The sequence below is a fragment of the Phacochoerus africanus genome, chromosome 1 (genome assembly GCF_016906955.1).
Source record: "Phacochoerus africanus isolate WHEZ1 chromosome 1, ROS_Pafr_v1, whole genome shotgun sequence".
Classification (NCBI taxonomy): Eukaryota; Metazoa; Chordata; class Mammalia; order Artiodactyla; family Suidae; genus Phacochoerus; species Phacochoerus africanus.
In genome coordinates this window covers 256356753-256374688 of record NC_062544.1, presented here as the reverse complement: position 1 = coordinate 256374688, position 17936 = coordinate 256356753, and the positions used below count along the sequence as shown (strand labels likewise).

General features: G+C 35.6%; 1 protein-coding gene across 4 annotated transcripts in view; it reads right to left on the bottom strand.

The window, feature by feature from the left end:
• Positions 1-17936, bottom strand: part of ROBO1 (roundabout guidance receptor 1) — a 398650-nt gene that overhangs the window by 140797 nt on the left and 239917 nt on the right. For all 4 annotated transcript variants that reach the window (XM_047794457.1, XM_047794476.1, XM_047794465.1 and 1 more), the window contains exon 3: positions 390-547. In XM_047794457.1, the coding sequence (XP_047650413.1) occupies positions 390-547 (158 nt within the window). The remainder of the gene's footprint in view (positions 1-389; positions 548-17936) is intronic.

Genomic DNA, 17936 nt, shown 5'->3' with positions numbered 1-17936 from the left:
AAAATTCTGAAGAGCTTTAGGAAGGCTTCTGAAAATATAACATATTACTGAATTTTATTTGTAATTTTTTACTGTAGCACCTGGAAATGTGATAGGCCCTGAGGGATGAAAATAATTACACCATACCTAAAAGTGTTAACTCTAAGACATTAACATAGGAATTATAGTTTTCTTTCAGGAACTGCAAGCTAAACAACATGCATTTTCCTCATTTATTTTTATGTCAACACAGGGAGAATTGAGATACATTTATTTTAAAAGAAGAATGGGAAATGTGAGATTGCACTTCTGTAGTTAAAAGAACCTATTTACTTTTTTCTCTTTCTCTTTCATGAAGATATATACAGTTACGTTTATAAATGTTCCCCACTGCTAAATTAAATACTCACAGTTATTCTTTCATCTTTATCATCCAGTGGAGAGCCATCTTTCTTCCACGAAATGGTGGGCTCAGGATGGCCTCGTGGAGGCTGGCATTCCATCACTGCAGGCTCTCCCACTGCCACCATGACATCGGACGGATTTTGTCTGAAGTCATCCCGCAGTACTGCAGGAACAAGATTAAATCATTACATTCAATAGTGATATATACAGTCCTTATCTCTGAACTTCAGCAAAAGAGGCATTTATTTTAATAAACCATTACCAGCAGCTATCTCAATACATCTTGGAAAATCTATATCTACTTACAGACATATGCAATTTAATAATGATATCTAGCCCTAAGCTCACAACAGAGATAATTTGATGTTCTTCATAGACCAGTGGGCAAGTGTATTTTGCTGCTTCGTGCCCCTACAGGTAGCACTTGGCTTATTTCTAACTTGCATTTTTTCTATGCCCGCTGCTCGAATTTTTTCTTTTCTTTCTTTTCTTTTTTTTTTTTTGTATTTTTACGGCTGCACCCACAGCATATGGAGGTTCCCAGGTTAGGGCTTGAATCAGAGCTATAGCCACTGGCCTATGCCACAGCCACAGCAATGCCAGATGCGAGCCCCGTCTGCGACCTACACCACAGCTCACAGCAACACAGGATCCTTCAACCCACTGAGCGAGGCCAGGGATCGAACCTACGCCCTCATAGATACTAGTCAGGTTCATTACTCCTGAGCCACAACAGGAACTCCTGCTCACATTTTCCCATCTATGTGCTAATGAATATAACCAAACCCTTCCTTTACTTACATGACATGTTGGGATGATGCTTTCTACTATGAAAGGAATTATATATGCTTAAACAAAAATAATAAAAGTAAATATACTTCCAAACAAGCGTTTGATTGAGAGATATTCTAAAGACATTTCAAATTAGTGTATAAGAGAATACAATCACTACAATTTAAATACCCCATTATAAAAACTTTAGCTATATTTGCAAAGTGACTAAATTCAAAATACTGTTTTTCCATTATCACTGAGGGAGGGCAGGGCTAAAAGACACCAATGATTGGAGTTCCCATCATGGCACAGAGGAAACGAATCTGACTAGGAACCATGAGGTTGTGGGCTCGATCCCTGGCCTCACTCAGTGGGTTAAAGATCTGGCTTTGGTGAGCTGGTGTTGCCATGAGCTGTGGTATAGGTCGCAGACGTGGCTCGGATCCCACGTTGCTGTGGTGTAGGCCAGCAGCTGTAGCTCCTATTAGACCCCTAGCCTGGGAACCTCCATATGCTGCTGGTGCAGCCCTAAAAAGACAAAAAGACAAAAAAAAAAAAAGACACCAATGATTGAGCAGCATTGCTACCAAGGTCACTTTGTATGTTCTGTACATTTTGTATTTTGTGGATTTGAGGGTGGGTATAGATTATTTCACTTAATCCTCAAAACCACTCAGAATGAGGGAGATAATTAACCCATTTATATTATTAACCATGTCTTTAAGAGAAGGAAACAATTCATGACTATAATCTCAATTGGATACTAATGTAATACTCACAAACTGTAAAGCAGTATTATTCACTTTTTGACTACTGGAATAAAATGTGGAAAATAAACCAAACACGTATTTCAAAAATAATTCATACAGTAAAATTGTCCTCAGTTCCTTGTCATCAAGAAAATCAAGAATGATTTGGCATCAGTTAGTCTTCAATCACAGCTCTGTTGTTCACATGGTAGGTAATCTCGAACACATTTCTTTTTTTTTTTTTTGTCTTTTTTAAAAGGGCCACACCCTCAGCATATGGAGCTTCCCAGGCTAGGAGTCTAATAGGAGCTACAGCCGATGGCCTACATCCCAGCCACAGCAACACCAGACCCGAGACACATCTTCGACCTACACCACAACTCACGGCAACGTGGTATCCTGAACCACTGAGTGAAGCCAGGGATCAAACCCACATCCTCATGGACCCTAGTGGGGTTGGTTACTGCTGAGCCACCATGGGAACTCCTCAAACACATTTCTTAATACCTCTGTTTCCATACTTACAAAGCAGGCATGGAGATGTGTACTTCAATACAGTCTAGAAATGTCGCTTTCTCCCAGCCCAGTCCCTACCCCGTGTGTAATAAAAGGCAAACAATTTTAGTAATCTAATTTGATACTTAAAATGTTCATCGATATATTAAGTGCATAGATTTGAAATGAAAAATATTACTTATCTTTTAAAATCTTTTGAATTGAATATCTGATACTACAGTTTTCTACTAGCATGGATGTCTATCCTTTTCAATGGCATTTAAAAACACTTTAACAGATAAAGTACTACGATACAGAAAACTTATGATTTTAAAAGTCACCCTTAAATTTCGGTTTCAAAACCTCAAATAAGCTTAGAAGCTTTCAAAATCCTATACTTTTCTTTTACAATTCTCTACTTCTTTCCTCTATGTAACTAAGTGTGTGACTACATCTGAGTAAGCCTTACTATCCACTCAGGCAAAATTGTTTTTTAATCTACATATTAAGAAAACTTGCATACAGCATGGCTATGTTAACACTTGGAAAATACCACTTCAAAGAGGAGGCTTGTGTCCTCATCTTTGGAAAGAACAGTAAAAGGAAAAAGAAAAGAAAACAGGATCATGCAACACTGTTGTAAGTCTAATTCAATACATATACTATTTGTTAATAAAGTACATTGACACAAAGATAAACTTGAACTGAAAACTGCAGCTACCATTATTAGCACATTGTAAAAGAACAGAGTATAGAGACTTCTACCATTTATGAATTTACATTGCTATCTGGTGTTAAGAATGTACCACAAATAAAATGTAAGGTTTACAGAAAAAGCAAATGAATTGATCTTAACAAACAGTATGTGCTTTTGCTGGATCACATTATTAATCTAAGGTAACACCTCTGAAAAGGTTTAACACCTTTGAAACATGCAAAAGTGAAATACTTTTCAAATAAAAATAAATAATTTGCACAACTTTTCTGCTTTGAGCTTAAAACCAACTTGGTAATACTGTATCTTATTTACAAATTGAGATTATATCTCAAATAAACCAATGAATAATAAAATGTCTTTCAAAAATATCAAAGGTCTAAGTCAGATAAATCAAAGTTTTTTCCTTTTACTATGTTATTTGAATTTTTACAGTATATAATGAAAAGCTAACAAAATGTAATCCATTAAAGATTGTTGCTTAGATAAGCTCATATAATTATTTTTGCAGCTGTAAAGCATAAAACTCCAGCACTGCCTATGGCTACAGGCAACCCTGCATAAACTTATGAATTTAAGGTTTTTTTCTTTCTTCTACAAAAGCAACTTTTCTTCTCATACTTGTCCTGAACATTTCCTTTTGGGGAAAAATAGTATGTGTCATATTATAAAGTGATATGAACTTTTAGTTAAATTATCCAATTTTCTTAATTCATCTGTATATTTAAGTAATTAAAATAAAAATTGAATTCAAATGATTGGCAGTATCTTGACAGAAAAGCCAGCAGTATCCATAAGTATCATCAAATACAGATCCTTAAAAAAAAACTTTCCTTTTCTTCTCTATCATCTCTATTAATCAAAGTGTATATTTTTGAATATTTCTTGATTTGAGTAGTATGCAATTCTAAAATATGGAACTAACTTTTGAAAAGAAGATTTATTATTAAAAGAGAGAAAATAACATATATAATGTGTCCATGTAGACCTTCTAAAAAGTTGTTATATCACAGTTCATCCTAATACTATATTTCTTCCATATTTATGTAATTGTTTTATGTTTCTTTTCACTTTTTTTCATTCTGTTAAATTAGAAATAAAATATAAGCGTCATTGAATCTTTGAATCTCCTGGAAGGTTTCTGTCTAAAAAAAAAGTCAGCTAAAGTTTATACTTTACAACATAACAAAACATAAAATCATTTGTTTTTCTGAGTGCCATTCCCCAACTATAATATAATTCCTGGAATAACTAAAACATGTTTTCAGAAAAGGATTCTAGAAATCAGCAGTCACTTTGCAACCTATTTGGGTAATATTGAAAAGACAGGGCAAAGTAAAAAAGTAGTTAAACAGAAATAGTTTCAAGTGTAACAGAGATTTTTTTTTTTTTTCTTCTTAGGGCCACACCCACAACATATGGAGGGTCCCAGGCTGGGGGTCTAATCAGAGCTACAGCCACCGGCCTACACCACAGCCACAGAAACACAGGATCCAAGCCACATCTTCGACCCACACCACAGCTCACAGCAACACAGGATCCTTAATCCACTGAGTGAGGTCAGGGATGGAACTCATAACCTCATGGTTCCTAGTCAGATTCCTTTCCACTGTGCCACGACAGGAACTCCAGAGATTTTAATTTAACATTTGTAGCACACTTTTTAAGAGCACTGTGGGAAATTTTAGAACTGAATGAAACAAAATTATAGAACACCAGGGGTCTTTGACATCTAATGCATCCTACAAATTTTAAAGGCAAGAGTCCCAACTTGGTTACTAATCTGTGTTACTTGCTAGGAAGAGAACAGAAGAAACCATCAGTGTCCTGATTTCCAAGACAGGGCTCTTTAAAAAACTTTTTTTTAACCATGTCATCATTTTACCATAAAATGCAATTTTTCTATCTAAGCTATTATATTTCCAACAAATCCACTCCATTACTGCAGAAGGTTTGACTTACCAGTGATTGTACATCAACGCACTACAGTCTCATGACTACCCAATTTTGGTAAGGCTCAAATGCTCCAAAAATTAATTTTGTTCCCTTATCATGTGGTGTGGTGAACATCTGTTAACTATATAATACTCTGGCTTCATGAATCAGAGAAACTGGGTGTAGGTAGGGGCCTAGGAGATGTGGGATCCAAAATATTTGTTTAGAAATTGATAATCTAAGCCTCCTCAGGGAGACAGAAGCACGTTATAGAAGTAATAATAACAATACTGTTAGCAGTATAATAATGCTAGCAATGGCCAAAGTTTATTGAACATTTACTATCTAAGGAATCATAGCAAGAATCCACTCATTTAATGCTCATAACAAGGATATGAGAAAGTGACTTTATTAATGAATCAGGATTTTGTAAAGACTTGGGGGAAGAGCTAGATCACTGCAGAGTCCATCAAGGACACTTTCTATCAACTTGCCCATCTATCTGGCCTTAACACCATGGTCACAATTCTACATACATGGCTATTATTATAATTAATACTCCAGCCTCTTTCCACTAGAACAAGAGTTGAGTGGAGTTCCTGCGCAACGGGAATGAATCCGACTAGGAACCATGAGGTTGCGGTTAGATCTCTGGCCTTGCTCAGTGGGTTAAGGATTTGGTATTTCTGTCACCTGTGGTGTAGGTCGAAGATGCGGCTCAGACCTGTGGCGTGGGCCGGCAGCAACAGCTCCGATTAGACCTCTAGCCTGGGAACTTCCTCATGCTGCAGGTGCGGCCCTAAAAAGACCGGAAAAAAAAAAAAAGGAGTAAGAGTTGAGTGAGAAATATCCCTCTTGATACTCAAATGTCCATCTTTTTTTTTTTTTGGCCGCATATATGGCATATGGAAGTTCCTGGGCCAGGGATCAAATCTGCACTAGCGCTGTGACCTGTACCACAGTTGCAGCAATGCTGGATCCTTAACCCACTGTGCCACACGTGAACTTCCTCAAATTTCTGTCTTTGAATGTATTCTGTATTCTTGGATTTTCTCAGATTTTCCATGTCTGGACGAGGCCAACACAGATTTTCAGTGGCATGCTGAGAATTCAAAACTATCACTTAGGTTACATATGTGGTGTTCTTATTATGATTCTTCTTTCATTTCAATGACAAAATGACTGAGAAAGCTGCACAATAAGTGTTTTAATTAAGTATGTACATTTTAATTAGAAATGGGTATCTTGGGAAAAATATCTTGAGGAAGATAATATGCAGTCCTGGGAATATTTTTTTTAATATTTTTTCTATTTAAAAAGACTATTTTGTGAATGAAACCCTGCAATAAATCGTAGTAAGCTGTGGACAGGGGAAAGGTGGAAAAATGAATGAAACCCTTAAAAAGAGGGCATAACTGAAGAGAAAGTAAATGAAGAGGTTTATTCCCAAAGACATCTTTACAAGTATTCAGAGACAGCCTGCCTCAGTTACAATGTACCATTTCAATTACTTTCAAAATCACTGATCACTTACTCTTTAACTTTGACTAGAGGATTTATTACTCACTTCCGTGATACTTCTGGTTCTGTAAGTACCCATTTACATGCTAACACAGGTAAATGTCATTTAATGTCAAAATAGCTGTATTTTAATATAGGAAAGGGAATCTATATATCTATATCTATATACACACACACATATGTATATTATATGCATGTATGACTGGGTCACTTTGCTGTACAGAGAAAATTGGCACAACACTGTAAATCAACTATACTTCACTAAAAATATCCAACTAAAATAACTATCTTTCTTTTATTTAACACATCTGTATTGACCATATTATACTTTCTGCTTGGCACCTATGCTATAACTTCTATGTTTTTCCTTCAGTACAGTTTGCATAAATGGTTGAGCTAGTCAAGAAGCAACACTAATCTTCACCTTGTCAGGAAATGCTAATACAATAAGGTTTACTTCAAATAATTTTGTATTAAGATCTATATTGCTTTGGGAGCTAGCTAAGAAAGTATATCAAAACGGCCTTATGACTATTTGCATTCCTACTTTTTAAGCCCACAGCATTACCCAGAAGAGTGAAGTGTTATCTGGGGTACAAATGTTTTCAAAACTCTTTAGCATTTCTTAAAGTCATAATTCCAAGCTTTTAAAAGCATTCCGACAAAAAGACAGAATGTACAGAAAGATATTTTAACCAATTAAAAAAAGCCAAAATGATAACCTATGAAATTATTCTCCATGAAGTATTACCTATCTTATAGCATCACTTTCTAAAGCTAAGGGATTTGATTTTTTAGTTTTTATTTTTTACCCTTTTGCTTTTTAGGGCCACAACCACAGCACATGGATGTTCTCAGGCTACAGTTCGAATCAGAGCTGCAGCTGCCAAGAAAGGGGGGGATCTGAGCCACATCTGCGAGCTCATCACAGCTCATGGCAATGCCAGATCCCCAACCCACTGAATGAGATCAGGGGTTGAACCCACATCCTCATGGATTCTAGTTGGATTAGTTTCCACTGCACCATGAAGGGAACTTTCAAGGCATTTGATTTTTTAAAATGATGTATGCACATATCCATTCTGTATAAGGTTATGATTTAATCATGTTTGTTTCCTAAAAGTTACATACCTTTTAAAAAACTCGAGCAGTTCCTGTCATAGCTCAGTGGTTAGCGAACCTGACAACCTGACTAGCATCCATGAAGACGCAGGTTCGATCCCTGGCCTCACTCGGGTTAAGGATCCGGCGTTGCCGTGAGCTGTGGTGTAGATGGCAGATGCGGCTGTGGCTTAGGCTGGCAGCTGTAGCTCCAATTCAATCCCTAGCCTGGGGACCTCCATATGCTGTGGGTGTGGCCCTTAAATAGGCAAAAAGACAAAAAAAAATTGACAAAATATATCTATGAATGCTCTTCCATATTATGTCATCTTCTACTTGTGTTTTTTATGGCATGCAACCATAAACTTTAAATTATGCTTTGGTTAAGATCCTGGAAGAAAATATGCTTGGTAAAAACACTTATTTTCTCAACTACTGCAGCTTTGGAAGATTCACAAACCCTTAGGCTCTACCCTACAAAAGCAGCATTTTTTTTTTTCCCCAAAACTTAAACATTCTGAAAAAGTAACACAGTATGGATGAATGTCAAACATCACTAAGTCTTCACTCGTAATGAATTCAGAGTGCTGCAAATAGACAAGTTATTGCCAAAGTGAAATAATTAATACCAATTTATTTTTTGTTTTAAACAACATATGATAGAGGAACAGGCTTAAACACACTTGCATGCTTCTGTGTTCTGCTGGGCTGCAGCAATGGGGACAAGTCATCTTTGCTTTCGTAATGATTAGAATTACTTCCAGGTCCAAGCCTAAACCACATTCCCATTTTGCAGAAACATGGACAGCACAATGACATAGTTATAAGGCCCTTTTGATATACTTTCTTAGCTAGCTCCCAAAGCATATAGATCTTAACACAAAAGATTAAGAAAATCCCTCATGGCTATCTGCAGTCCACGTTTCCTGGTTTCATTATTTCTCTTCAGGTATCACGTATGCCACAACAATGCAAGGTACACGCTAGTGTTTAATACTGGCACTGAGTCATCAAGACAAAGGGGAGGTAAGTTTGGGATACTAGATTTAAGTAAAATCCTCACTGCATTCCAGAAAATGTCATACATCAATACAGATCGACACTTAAATACTTAATATTCAGCAGACTTGAAATCTGGGTGATCATAAAACATGTACTGCCAAAGTTAGTCAGGTTGCTAAAATCATATGTTCTCACTTAAAGATGTCAGTAGCTTACTAGACATTTGAATTTTACACACTTTATAAATTACATGGATTTATTAAAGAGAAATGCAGCATTTGTAAAACACCCTTTCATAGAGTATTATTTGTAGATAATATCCACTTAGGGGTCAGAAAATATAAGTCAGGAATTTCAGAATCACCACCCATATCCCTCCATGATACTGTGATTTTAGTAGTTATATTCACAATGGCTCAGTTATTTCCATGCAAAACAGAGAATTTTACACTCTATCTTGCTAGAGTTATTACGAAGGCTAATTATTTAGTGTTTGTACAGGACCTGCCATTTATATGGTGCATTACATCTGTAAAGAAGTATTACTATTAGTCACTATGCAAGGAATTGCCAAATTTCTCAGCTGCCAGTACAAATGGAAAGGAGGACAAAGAATGCCATTGATGAGGGTTTCTAAGTGCCAGCGCAAAAGTCACATACAGAAGTAGCCTGGCAGGGTTAAAAAAACACTGACAAAATGAGGATATCTGAGGTATGGGACCCTGATTGGGGCAAGAGAGACATGTGTTCTTTCTTTTATAAAACCCAACTTTCTATTTAGTGCCCTGCACCAATATAGTCCTTGATCAAAGGAATATACTTATTTATTTATTATTTGACTTTTTGCATTCATATGTCAGCTCCACGAGAAGAAGTTTGTTTTTATCGCTCTATCTAGTGCCTAGAACAATGCCCAAGACATAGTAGACATTCGGTGCATAAATATTTACAATACACCTTCAGTATGCAAGGCATTATATCTGAAATAGTGCAAAAATCAGCACAAGTCATGGTGCACAAGGTATGCAGAGGAGACAGACAATATTCAAATAGACACACAGACAGATAAACAAGTATAATCATGATACATGCTATGAAGGAAAAGGACAGGATTGCTGTGTGAGAAACCAATGAGGAACATAACTTAAATAACAGCGAACCTGAAGCCTGAACAATGAGTAGAACTTATCCTAAGGAAGTGCATTGCAGTCAGAAGAGATAATCCAGGTTGAAGAAAGAAACTTCAGACTCAGACTCTGCTTAGTGGGACAGGTTGGCAGAAGAAGGAAGGGCCAGACATGCTGTGCACAACTGTCCTGATGGAGGGGCAGCTTTTAATTCCCAAGTGAAGCTACTTCAGTGGTTTTAAGCAGAGCTGGAATTATCATATTTAAATATTCATTTTAGCGATTCTGTGAAGGAAATGAAGAGGGAAATAAGAATTGAAGTGGAGAAACCAATTAGAAAGCTAGTGTAGTAATTAAGGGAAAAATGATAATGTTTTTATACTATTATGATGACACTGGATTTGATGCAAAGGGAAAAGAAGTTTATACAGGAGGGAAAAATCAAATGACTTCTTGAGGGGCTGAAGTTATGAGAAAAAAGTGTCAAAAAGATACCCAGGTTTCCGATTTGAGGAACTAAGCAGGTCATTTTTAAGGTATAGGAGGACAGAAAGACAATCTACAAATAAATCCTCCCATGATGAAGAATAGAAAATAAGAAATCATAGGAAATCCATATTATTAAATTATATATATATATATAATGTGATTATTTGAGAGTATAAGAATAATATCAAAGTTATTTTATCAATTCAAAAATACTATGGTTTCAAATTCTGCCACTTAGTATTTAACGCAGGGTTCATTTTTACCTGTTTAGACCTTTATGCTACTATACTCCAAATTTCAATTGTTATAATATCTCTTGATTAATGAACCTATATTATAATTAGTAGGATGACAAATTTAATTTTTTAAATTTTTAATAAAGAATAGTTGATGTACAATTTTGTGTCAATTTCTGTTGCACAGCAAAGTGATCTAATCGTACATATATATACCTTCCCTTTCTTATGTTATCTTCTATCATGGTCTATCCCAAGAGACTGGATAGAGTTCCCTGTGCTATATGGTAGGACCTCATTGCTTATTCATTCTAAATTTAACCCTAAACTTCCAGTCCATCCCACTCCCTCCCCTCTCCCCCAGGGCAACCACAAGTCTGTTCTCTATGCTAGGATAACAACTTTTAATTTAGTTTGATGCATATTGTTTTTATCTGACTGAAAATCTGAAACAAAACTAATCTATTTTGACTATATATGTATATACATATACAAACATGTGATTATATAAGTATGCATATGTATGGTGTATATGATATATATGATCACTAATAACTGAAAAAATGTTTTGACATCCATACTTTGCAGCCAATTAGTAAAAACTTGCTTAGTCCATTTGTTCAGAGAATAAAACAACTCAAAACATTTAGAGCATTTTTCAGGATTGCCATAAATTAAGCTTAACTTACTATTTAATAACAATAGCATAATAAGTGTTTTATATAATTAGAATAATCAGAAAATTCACATTTGTCACAAGTTTACAAAATTTCTAAAGCAGAGTAAAATTTCCTGGGAAAATGCTGAATCATGAAACGTTAAGGATTTATTTGTGATTCACTCATTTATTCATTCATTCAATAAAAATACTAACCATTGTATTTGGAGGCAGCAGCTAATAAGATAAACAAGACATAGTCTATCTGCTTTCAAGGCACTTATTTCAGGTTTTTTCTTTCTTTTTTTCTTTTTTTTTGTCTTTTGTCTTTGTTGTTGTTGTTGTTGTTGCTATTTCTTGGGCCGCTCCCGTGGCATGTGGAGGTTCCCAGGCTAGGGGTCCAATCGGAGCTGTAGCCGCCAGCCTACGCCAGAGCCACAGCAATGCAGGATCCGAGCCGCGTCTGCAACCTACACCACAGCTCACGGCAACGCCGGATCGCCAACCCACTGAGCAAGGGCAGGGACCGAACCTGCAACCTCATGGTTCCTAGTCGGATTCGTTAACCACTGCACCACGACGGGAACTCCTCTTTTTTTTCTTTTGTCACAGAATGCCTTGTTCAATTGAAACTTTAGACAAAAGTTCAATATGCAAAATAGATAAAGCGGACACAGTTTCACTTCTTCAAACTGGGGCTGTGCTGCAGAGGAATTCAGGTCTATGGTAAACTGACATCTGAGAGGTTACATAAATTCCCCTAGGTCCTCTAGCTATATTGCAGGTAGCTAGTTAAGCGATAACCCTGGATTCAGGTTTGAACCTGGGTTCAGTTGGATACCAGAGCCTCCACTTTTAGCACTACTGGCATTCTAGGAGATAGACAGTCAGACCTGGCAGTTGATAAGAGAACACTTTTGTGCCATTTCAAAAGACTTCCGGCTTTCACTGTTATTTCAAAACGAAATACGTAGTTTTCATTCCTAGCATTTAAGATAATGCCTAAAACAGGCTTATATTACCATAGTTTATAAGACCATAAATTTATGCAATCCGAGTACAACCTCTGCCATTTCTGCCACCTCCTTCGTTGTAAATGAGGACCTAAGTCAGGTACTGAAGGGACTCAAGATTGTATAAATGAGTAACTGGACGTCGTCAGACTAGATCATCAAACAATGAATTAATACTTCGTTTTTATAAAGACATTTTTCTAAAGTGCCTGAGAAAAACCAGAATGTTTTTTAATGAAAATATTTGTTGGGGAAACAAAGGTGATTGTTAAAAAAAACAAATAGGTGTTTCTTAACCCTCTCAAACACAAGATGTCATCAGCTAAACAGAAGGGCTAAAAGCAATTTTCAGATTTTATTGGGAGTCTAATACTATCAGTCTCAAGGGAGAAAAATCCTCACAGTTTAAAATGATCCCATTAAAACTTCTCCAGTAATAGGGAAGAGACACAGAGAAAAGTTACTGGATTTAAAAACAGGAGTTCCCGTCGTGGCTCACCAGAAACTAATCTGACTAGTATCCCTGAGGACACAGGTTCAATCCCTGGCCTGGCTCAGTGGGTTAAGGACCCGGCGTTGCCGTGTGCTGTGGTGTAGGTCGCAGACGTGGCTTGGATCCCCCATTGCTATGGCTGTGGTGCAGACTAGCAGCCATGGCTCTGAGATTCGACCCCTAGCCTGGCAACCTCCATGTGCTGTGAGTATGGCCCTAAAAAGACATAAATAAATAAATAAGTAAATAAATAAATAAATAAATAAATAAAACACAAAAATTAAGAAAACCCAACTGAACTACTCTCACTAATGTATCTTTGTGCAGTGTAATTAAGATTGCCAATTATAACATCCACCCTTCCCAAATGAAAGGCATATTTAAGTGACAGGAAAAAACTAAGTCTAAACAGCACACACATACAGACATATCAACTAAACAAAGGAGTCCTTAATTGGTGACAATCTGCCCTAAATCACTGTTACCATTCCCCAACATAATAAGTTTTAGATCTGTTAATTCCCTGTATCTTCCCCTATCCCAGGCTGTCTGGGGCTTCGGAACAATAATGCCAAGTACCTAACAGCTTTCAGTCTCCAAGGAACATAACAAACATGCAATTGTGTAGCTGTGTGAGTAGCCTTTTCCTAATGAACTACACTGCCCTTGGGAGAGTTCACTCAGCCTTCAACTCTTTGGCAGACAAAGTATAAGACCTCTTTTTCGCTGATAGCTAGAGTCATGTTAACAAACCCTGCCTTAAGGTACCAGGAATTAAATCAGTAAAAAAAAAGCAAATCATTTTATAATTCTTATTAACGATTGCTATGTTTATCAATAACCCTCAGTGTCTTACGTAATATAAAGTGTATTATGCTTCCTCAGGAAGTAGCAGATGCAAAAAAAAAAAATCAAACATGATGAAGCAATGCAATGTAAATTTCTATAAAAAAATGAATTGTGAACCATTCCTAAATTGCGTGAGTGTATAGTGTCTATTTTCATATCAGATAGTGGAAATAGAAACTTTTTTGTAATGAAGGTTCAATCCCTGCTATAAAGAGCACATTTATTCCCACAGTTCTTCACCGGAACTTCGGTGTAAATCTCAAGTGAGTTTCTGCAAAACATGTGCAATCCCCAATAACCAAAGCTAATCTAGTTCTTTTGTAGCTACAACTAGCCAGTGAGGCAATGATAAGAAATTCTGACCAAAGTTACCTCCCAAACCAGTTCATAGTTATAGCTCCTCCTCCTCCTGTGTAATTCTTTTTTTGTTGTTGTTATAATTCTTTTAGATATAAAGACATATTTCGTGTTGGCTATTCTACCTAAGAAGGTCCATTCCTTGGTCCTCACAAATCCGTAAATTATCGGTATCTCCTGCAATAATTTGAAAGACCATATACTCTTCTGATACTTCAAAACCAATATTTGAAAATTTAAGTGATGGTAAAACATAAAATTTTTTGGCATGCTGTAAACAGTAAATTCAAAAGAAAACTTATCTGTGGCTCTTTTAAGTACATCTGATAAACCATAAAGACCACGAATTAATACCTGTTATGGTCGTTTAAAATAAATGTATAAATAAGCTCTCTTTTAAGTTGTAAATTCCACATTATTCATTTTTCTCTTTGAACTTCCACTTCCATTCCAATGCCTATCCAATTTTCTCCTCATACCATATGCTTTTATGCTTGAAAGATTTACTATTGCTTATTGAAGAGCCAATCACAGTTCTCTGTTTTAAAATTAGGGGACTGTGGAATTGTTTCTGTGTTTGCTGCCCTTGAAGTTTTTACACCTCTGCAGGTGCACCTTAGAAAGATTCTAGATGTCTGAGTGCCTTAGAAAGATTCTAGAGGTCATTTATAAAGTGAAAGAAAGGCAAATATAAAATCCAAGACGAGAGAGGGGAATCCACAAGCAAGGGCATTTTCAGGCACCTTGACTTTAGAAAGGATATATAGGGTGGGTGAGAAGCTGGAAAATGTAAAACGATCAGACCCTGCACATTTTTGAAATGTACAGGTATTCTGGCTTGAAGATCACTTCCCTCAATGGCTAAGCTCCCAAACCCACTAATGTAGTCACCAGCTTTGAAGAAGTTAGCACCTCACCTCTATTACAACAGGAGCCACTTACCCTTAAGGCCCAGCATATATAGAACATAATGAATTATCTTCGTTGAGCAATATTTGGTTAAAATCATAAATTTAAGCTGATGTTTTATTTCTTTTATTTTTATTTTTTTGTCTTTTGTCTTTTTAGGGCCGCACCTGTGGCATATGGAGGTTTCCAGGCTAGGGGTCTAATCAGAGCTACAGCTGCTGGCCTACACCACAGGCACAGCAAGACCTGATCCAAGTCATGTCTGTGACCTACACCACAGTTCATGGCAACGCTGGATCCTTGACCCACTGAGGGAGGCCAGGGATCGAACCAGCAATCTCATGGTTCCTAGTCGATTCGATTCTGCTGCGCCACAACAGGAACTCCTAAGCTGATATTTTATACGCTTAATGGTAAAATTTGAACATAAACAATCCAAGCCCAATGTAATTATTGTGTTCACTGAATTCAGTAAATTATCTATGGCTCAATATGTCCAAGTACAATTTTAAATGGTCAGTAGTCAAAATGAGAATCAGATAAGCAAAAACGCAGTCCAATGGGTGAAGAGGACCAAAAGCTTTCTCTGGAGATTTCACAACCTCTGTCTATAATGAGGAACAAATGGTTCCTGGGACCAGATTAGGTGACCAGTTCTTTAAAAATTCCCTACAACTAACTTAAAGAACTATAAAACCATTAGCAACTTCAAGGAACTCAAATAAATACAAAGAAACCTCTCAGTTTCTCTGCAATGCTGGCAAGCTTTGAATTACTTTTCTTCTTTAACAGACCCCATTTGGAACAGCAACATTTCTTGTAAATTAAACAAATGTATAAGGTTATGTTTTTCCACAAGGAGCAGCTGTAACTTATGATTTTCTATTTTTAAATAATTTTATTTTCTAAGTGCCAAAAACTTGTTACTATTTTTTAACCAAGTAGTTTATAACTAGTCAATAAAATCTCTGATGATCATAAAACTTTTGTCTTTATTTTAATTATGTTGATTAATCTGTTTTCTAAATATTTGCTAGGCTCCCTGACATATACGTTATACAAGTTACCTCTCAAACATAAACACTTCTTTAATAAGAGTTATAATAAAAACCAAACAAAGAATGACAACTTTAGCTATCAGTTTTAATTATGTATCTTTGATCAACTACTGGAGGATGTACAAAAACTAATTAATTAGCATATAACCTTCTAAGTTGAAATTAATGACAATTCATTTTGACAAAAGGCACAATTGGTGACATTATAATTTTAAATACTCACAAAAGTTTGATTCCTAAAGTCAGCATTATAATTGCTTATGGACAAAAATAAATACTTTTTCATACTATAATACTCAGGGGTCTAAGTAAATTTGGTGTTCCTATCCTTAGTCATGTGTATTCAGACTCAAAAAGCCCAATTTCATTAAAAAGTCTACAAAACTGAAATTCACACTTATTTTCAAGATAGGAATATTTTCTTTATTAACAATAATGCAAGATTGTATTTTCCTGATAAATTACAAAACATTTTTTCTAGCTTTAAATATACTTCCTTGACTCATATGACTTGGTCCACTTTAAATGGATGATTATTTTTAATTGACAGTGATCTAAGATTTAATAGGGATGAAGTACTGAACTTACAGACATTATGGAGGAATCCCAACATCTCATTGAGCAAAAGTTCAGTCTAATAAAGATTATTTATTGGTTAAAAAAAATGACAAAACATCAAATTCTCCTTTGACCTGAATACTAAAAGGCAGGAAAATAAAATTTAAACACATTGTTGTTTCTACCCTTAATCGTATTTCTACTTGATATTTTATTTGTTTTTACTTGTTTAACCATTTTAAAATTCACTGTTTAAAAAGAGAGGTTTATGCGAACATAAAATAATCGGAGATATACATCATTTAATGTTCCAATGTCACTAAACAAATGATGAGGCAGCATTTCTTAATCACACATTTCTTAATTTTTTTCTTTTGTGTTCTCAAGGGCAGAACTAGAGAGAAAACTTTTTACTTGAGTTATACATATCAATTTCATCTTTAACTTCTCCAAAATATAAGGTCGTGACCAACATTTCATATAAGGAAAAATCAGCTGGCTTTAACTTTTCTGATTGAAAGTATAACATTTTAAGAGTTACTAACTTTATTGTCTTTACTAATGAAACTATTTACACTGCTCTTTAAACATTTAAATAATAAAAATAACACTATTTTTCTTTCCTTAAAAACAAAAGAATCAAAGAAAAGGCATTTCAAAACATCATGACCAATAAAGAAAAAAAATGCAAGCGGTAATTATACAATGCTCCTGGATTTGAGGAGAACATAGACATGTTGAAAAGGGAAATTAAATATGTAAGAAGAAGATGAAACAAGCACCATACAGCGTGGTAAGTGACAAAAGAGAAATAATTTTACTCCCAAACACTATGAATAATGACAGCTACTACAACCCTAATTAATTGATCTAAGTAATACTTGAAAGAAACATTTCACAACATTTCTAACAAGGATAAGAGTTGGCTTAAAGTCAAGCTTAAGTCAGCAATTAAAGTAGCCTATCTAGCATTACATGGTCCTATAAATTCAGCACTGGCAGCAAAATAACAAGTAAAAGTAAACACACAAGAAGAGATCAATTAATAAAGAAATTTCTTGCAGGGATTTTTGGTTTTGTTCCCTAATGGCTAGAAAATAAACTACTAAAAGTATTTATACCAAGTACATAGGAACTTCAATGCTTTGAAGCTGTTCTTAATATTTTTTAATAATGATTTTTATTTTTTCCATTATAACTAGTTTACAGTGTTCTATCAATTTTCTGCTGTACAGCAAAGTGACGCAGTCACACATACATATATACATTCTTTTTTCTCACATTACCATGCTCCAACATAAGGGACTAGAAATAGTTCCCAGTGCTTATCCATCCCAAAGGCAATAGTCTGCATCTATTAACCCAAAATTCCCAATCTATCCCACTCCCTCCCCCACCCCCTTGGCAACCACAAGTTTATTCTCCAAGTCCATGATTTTCTTTTCTGTGGAAAGATTCATTTGTCTTATATTAGATTCCAGATATAAGGGATATCATATGGTATTTGCCTTTC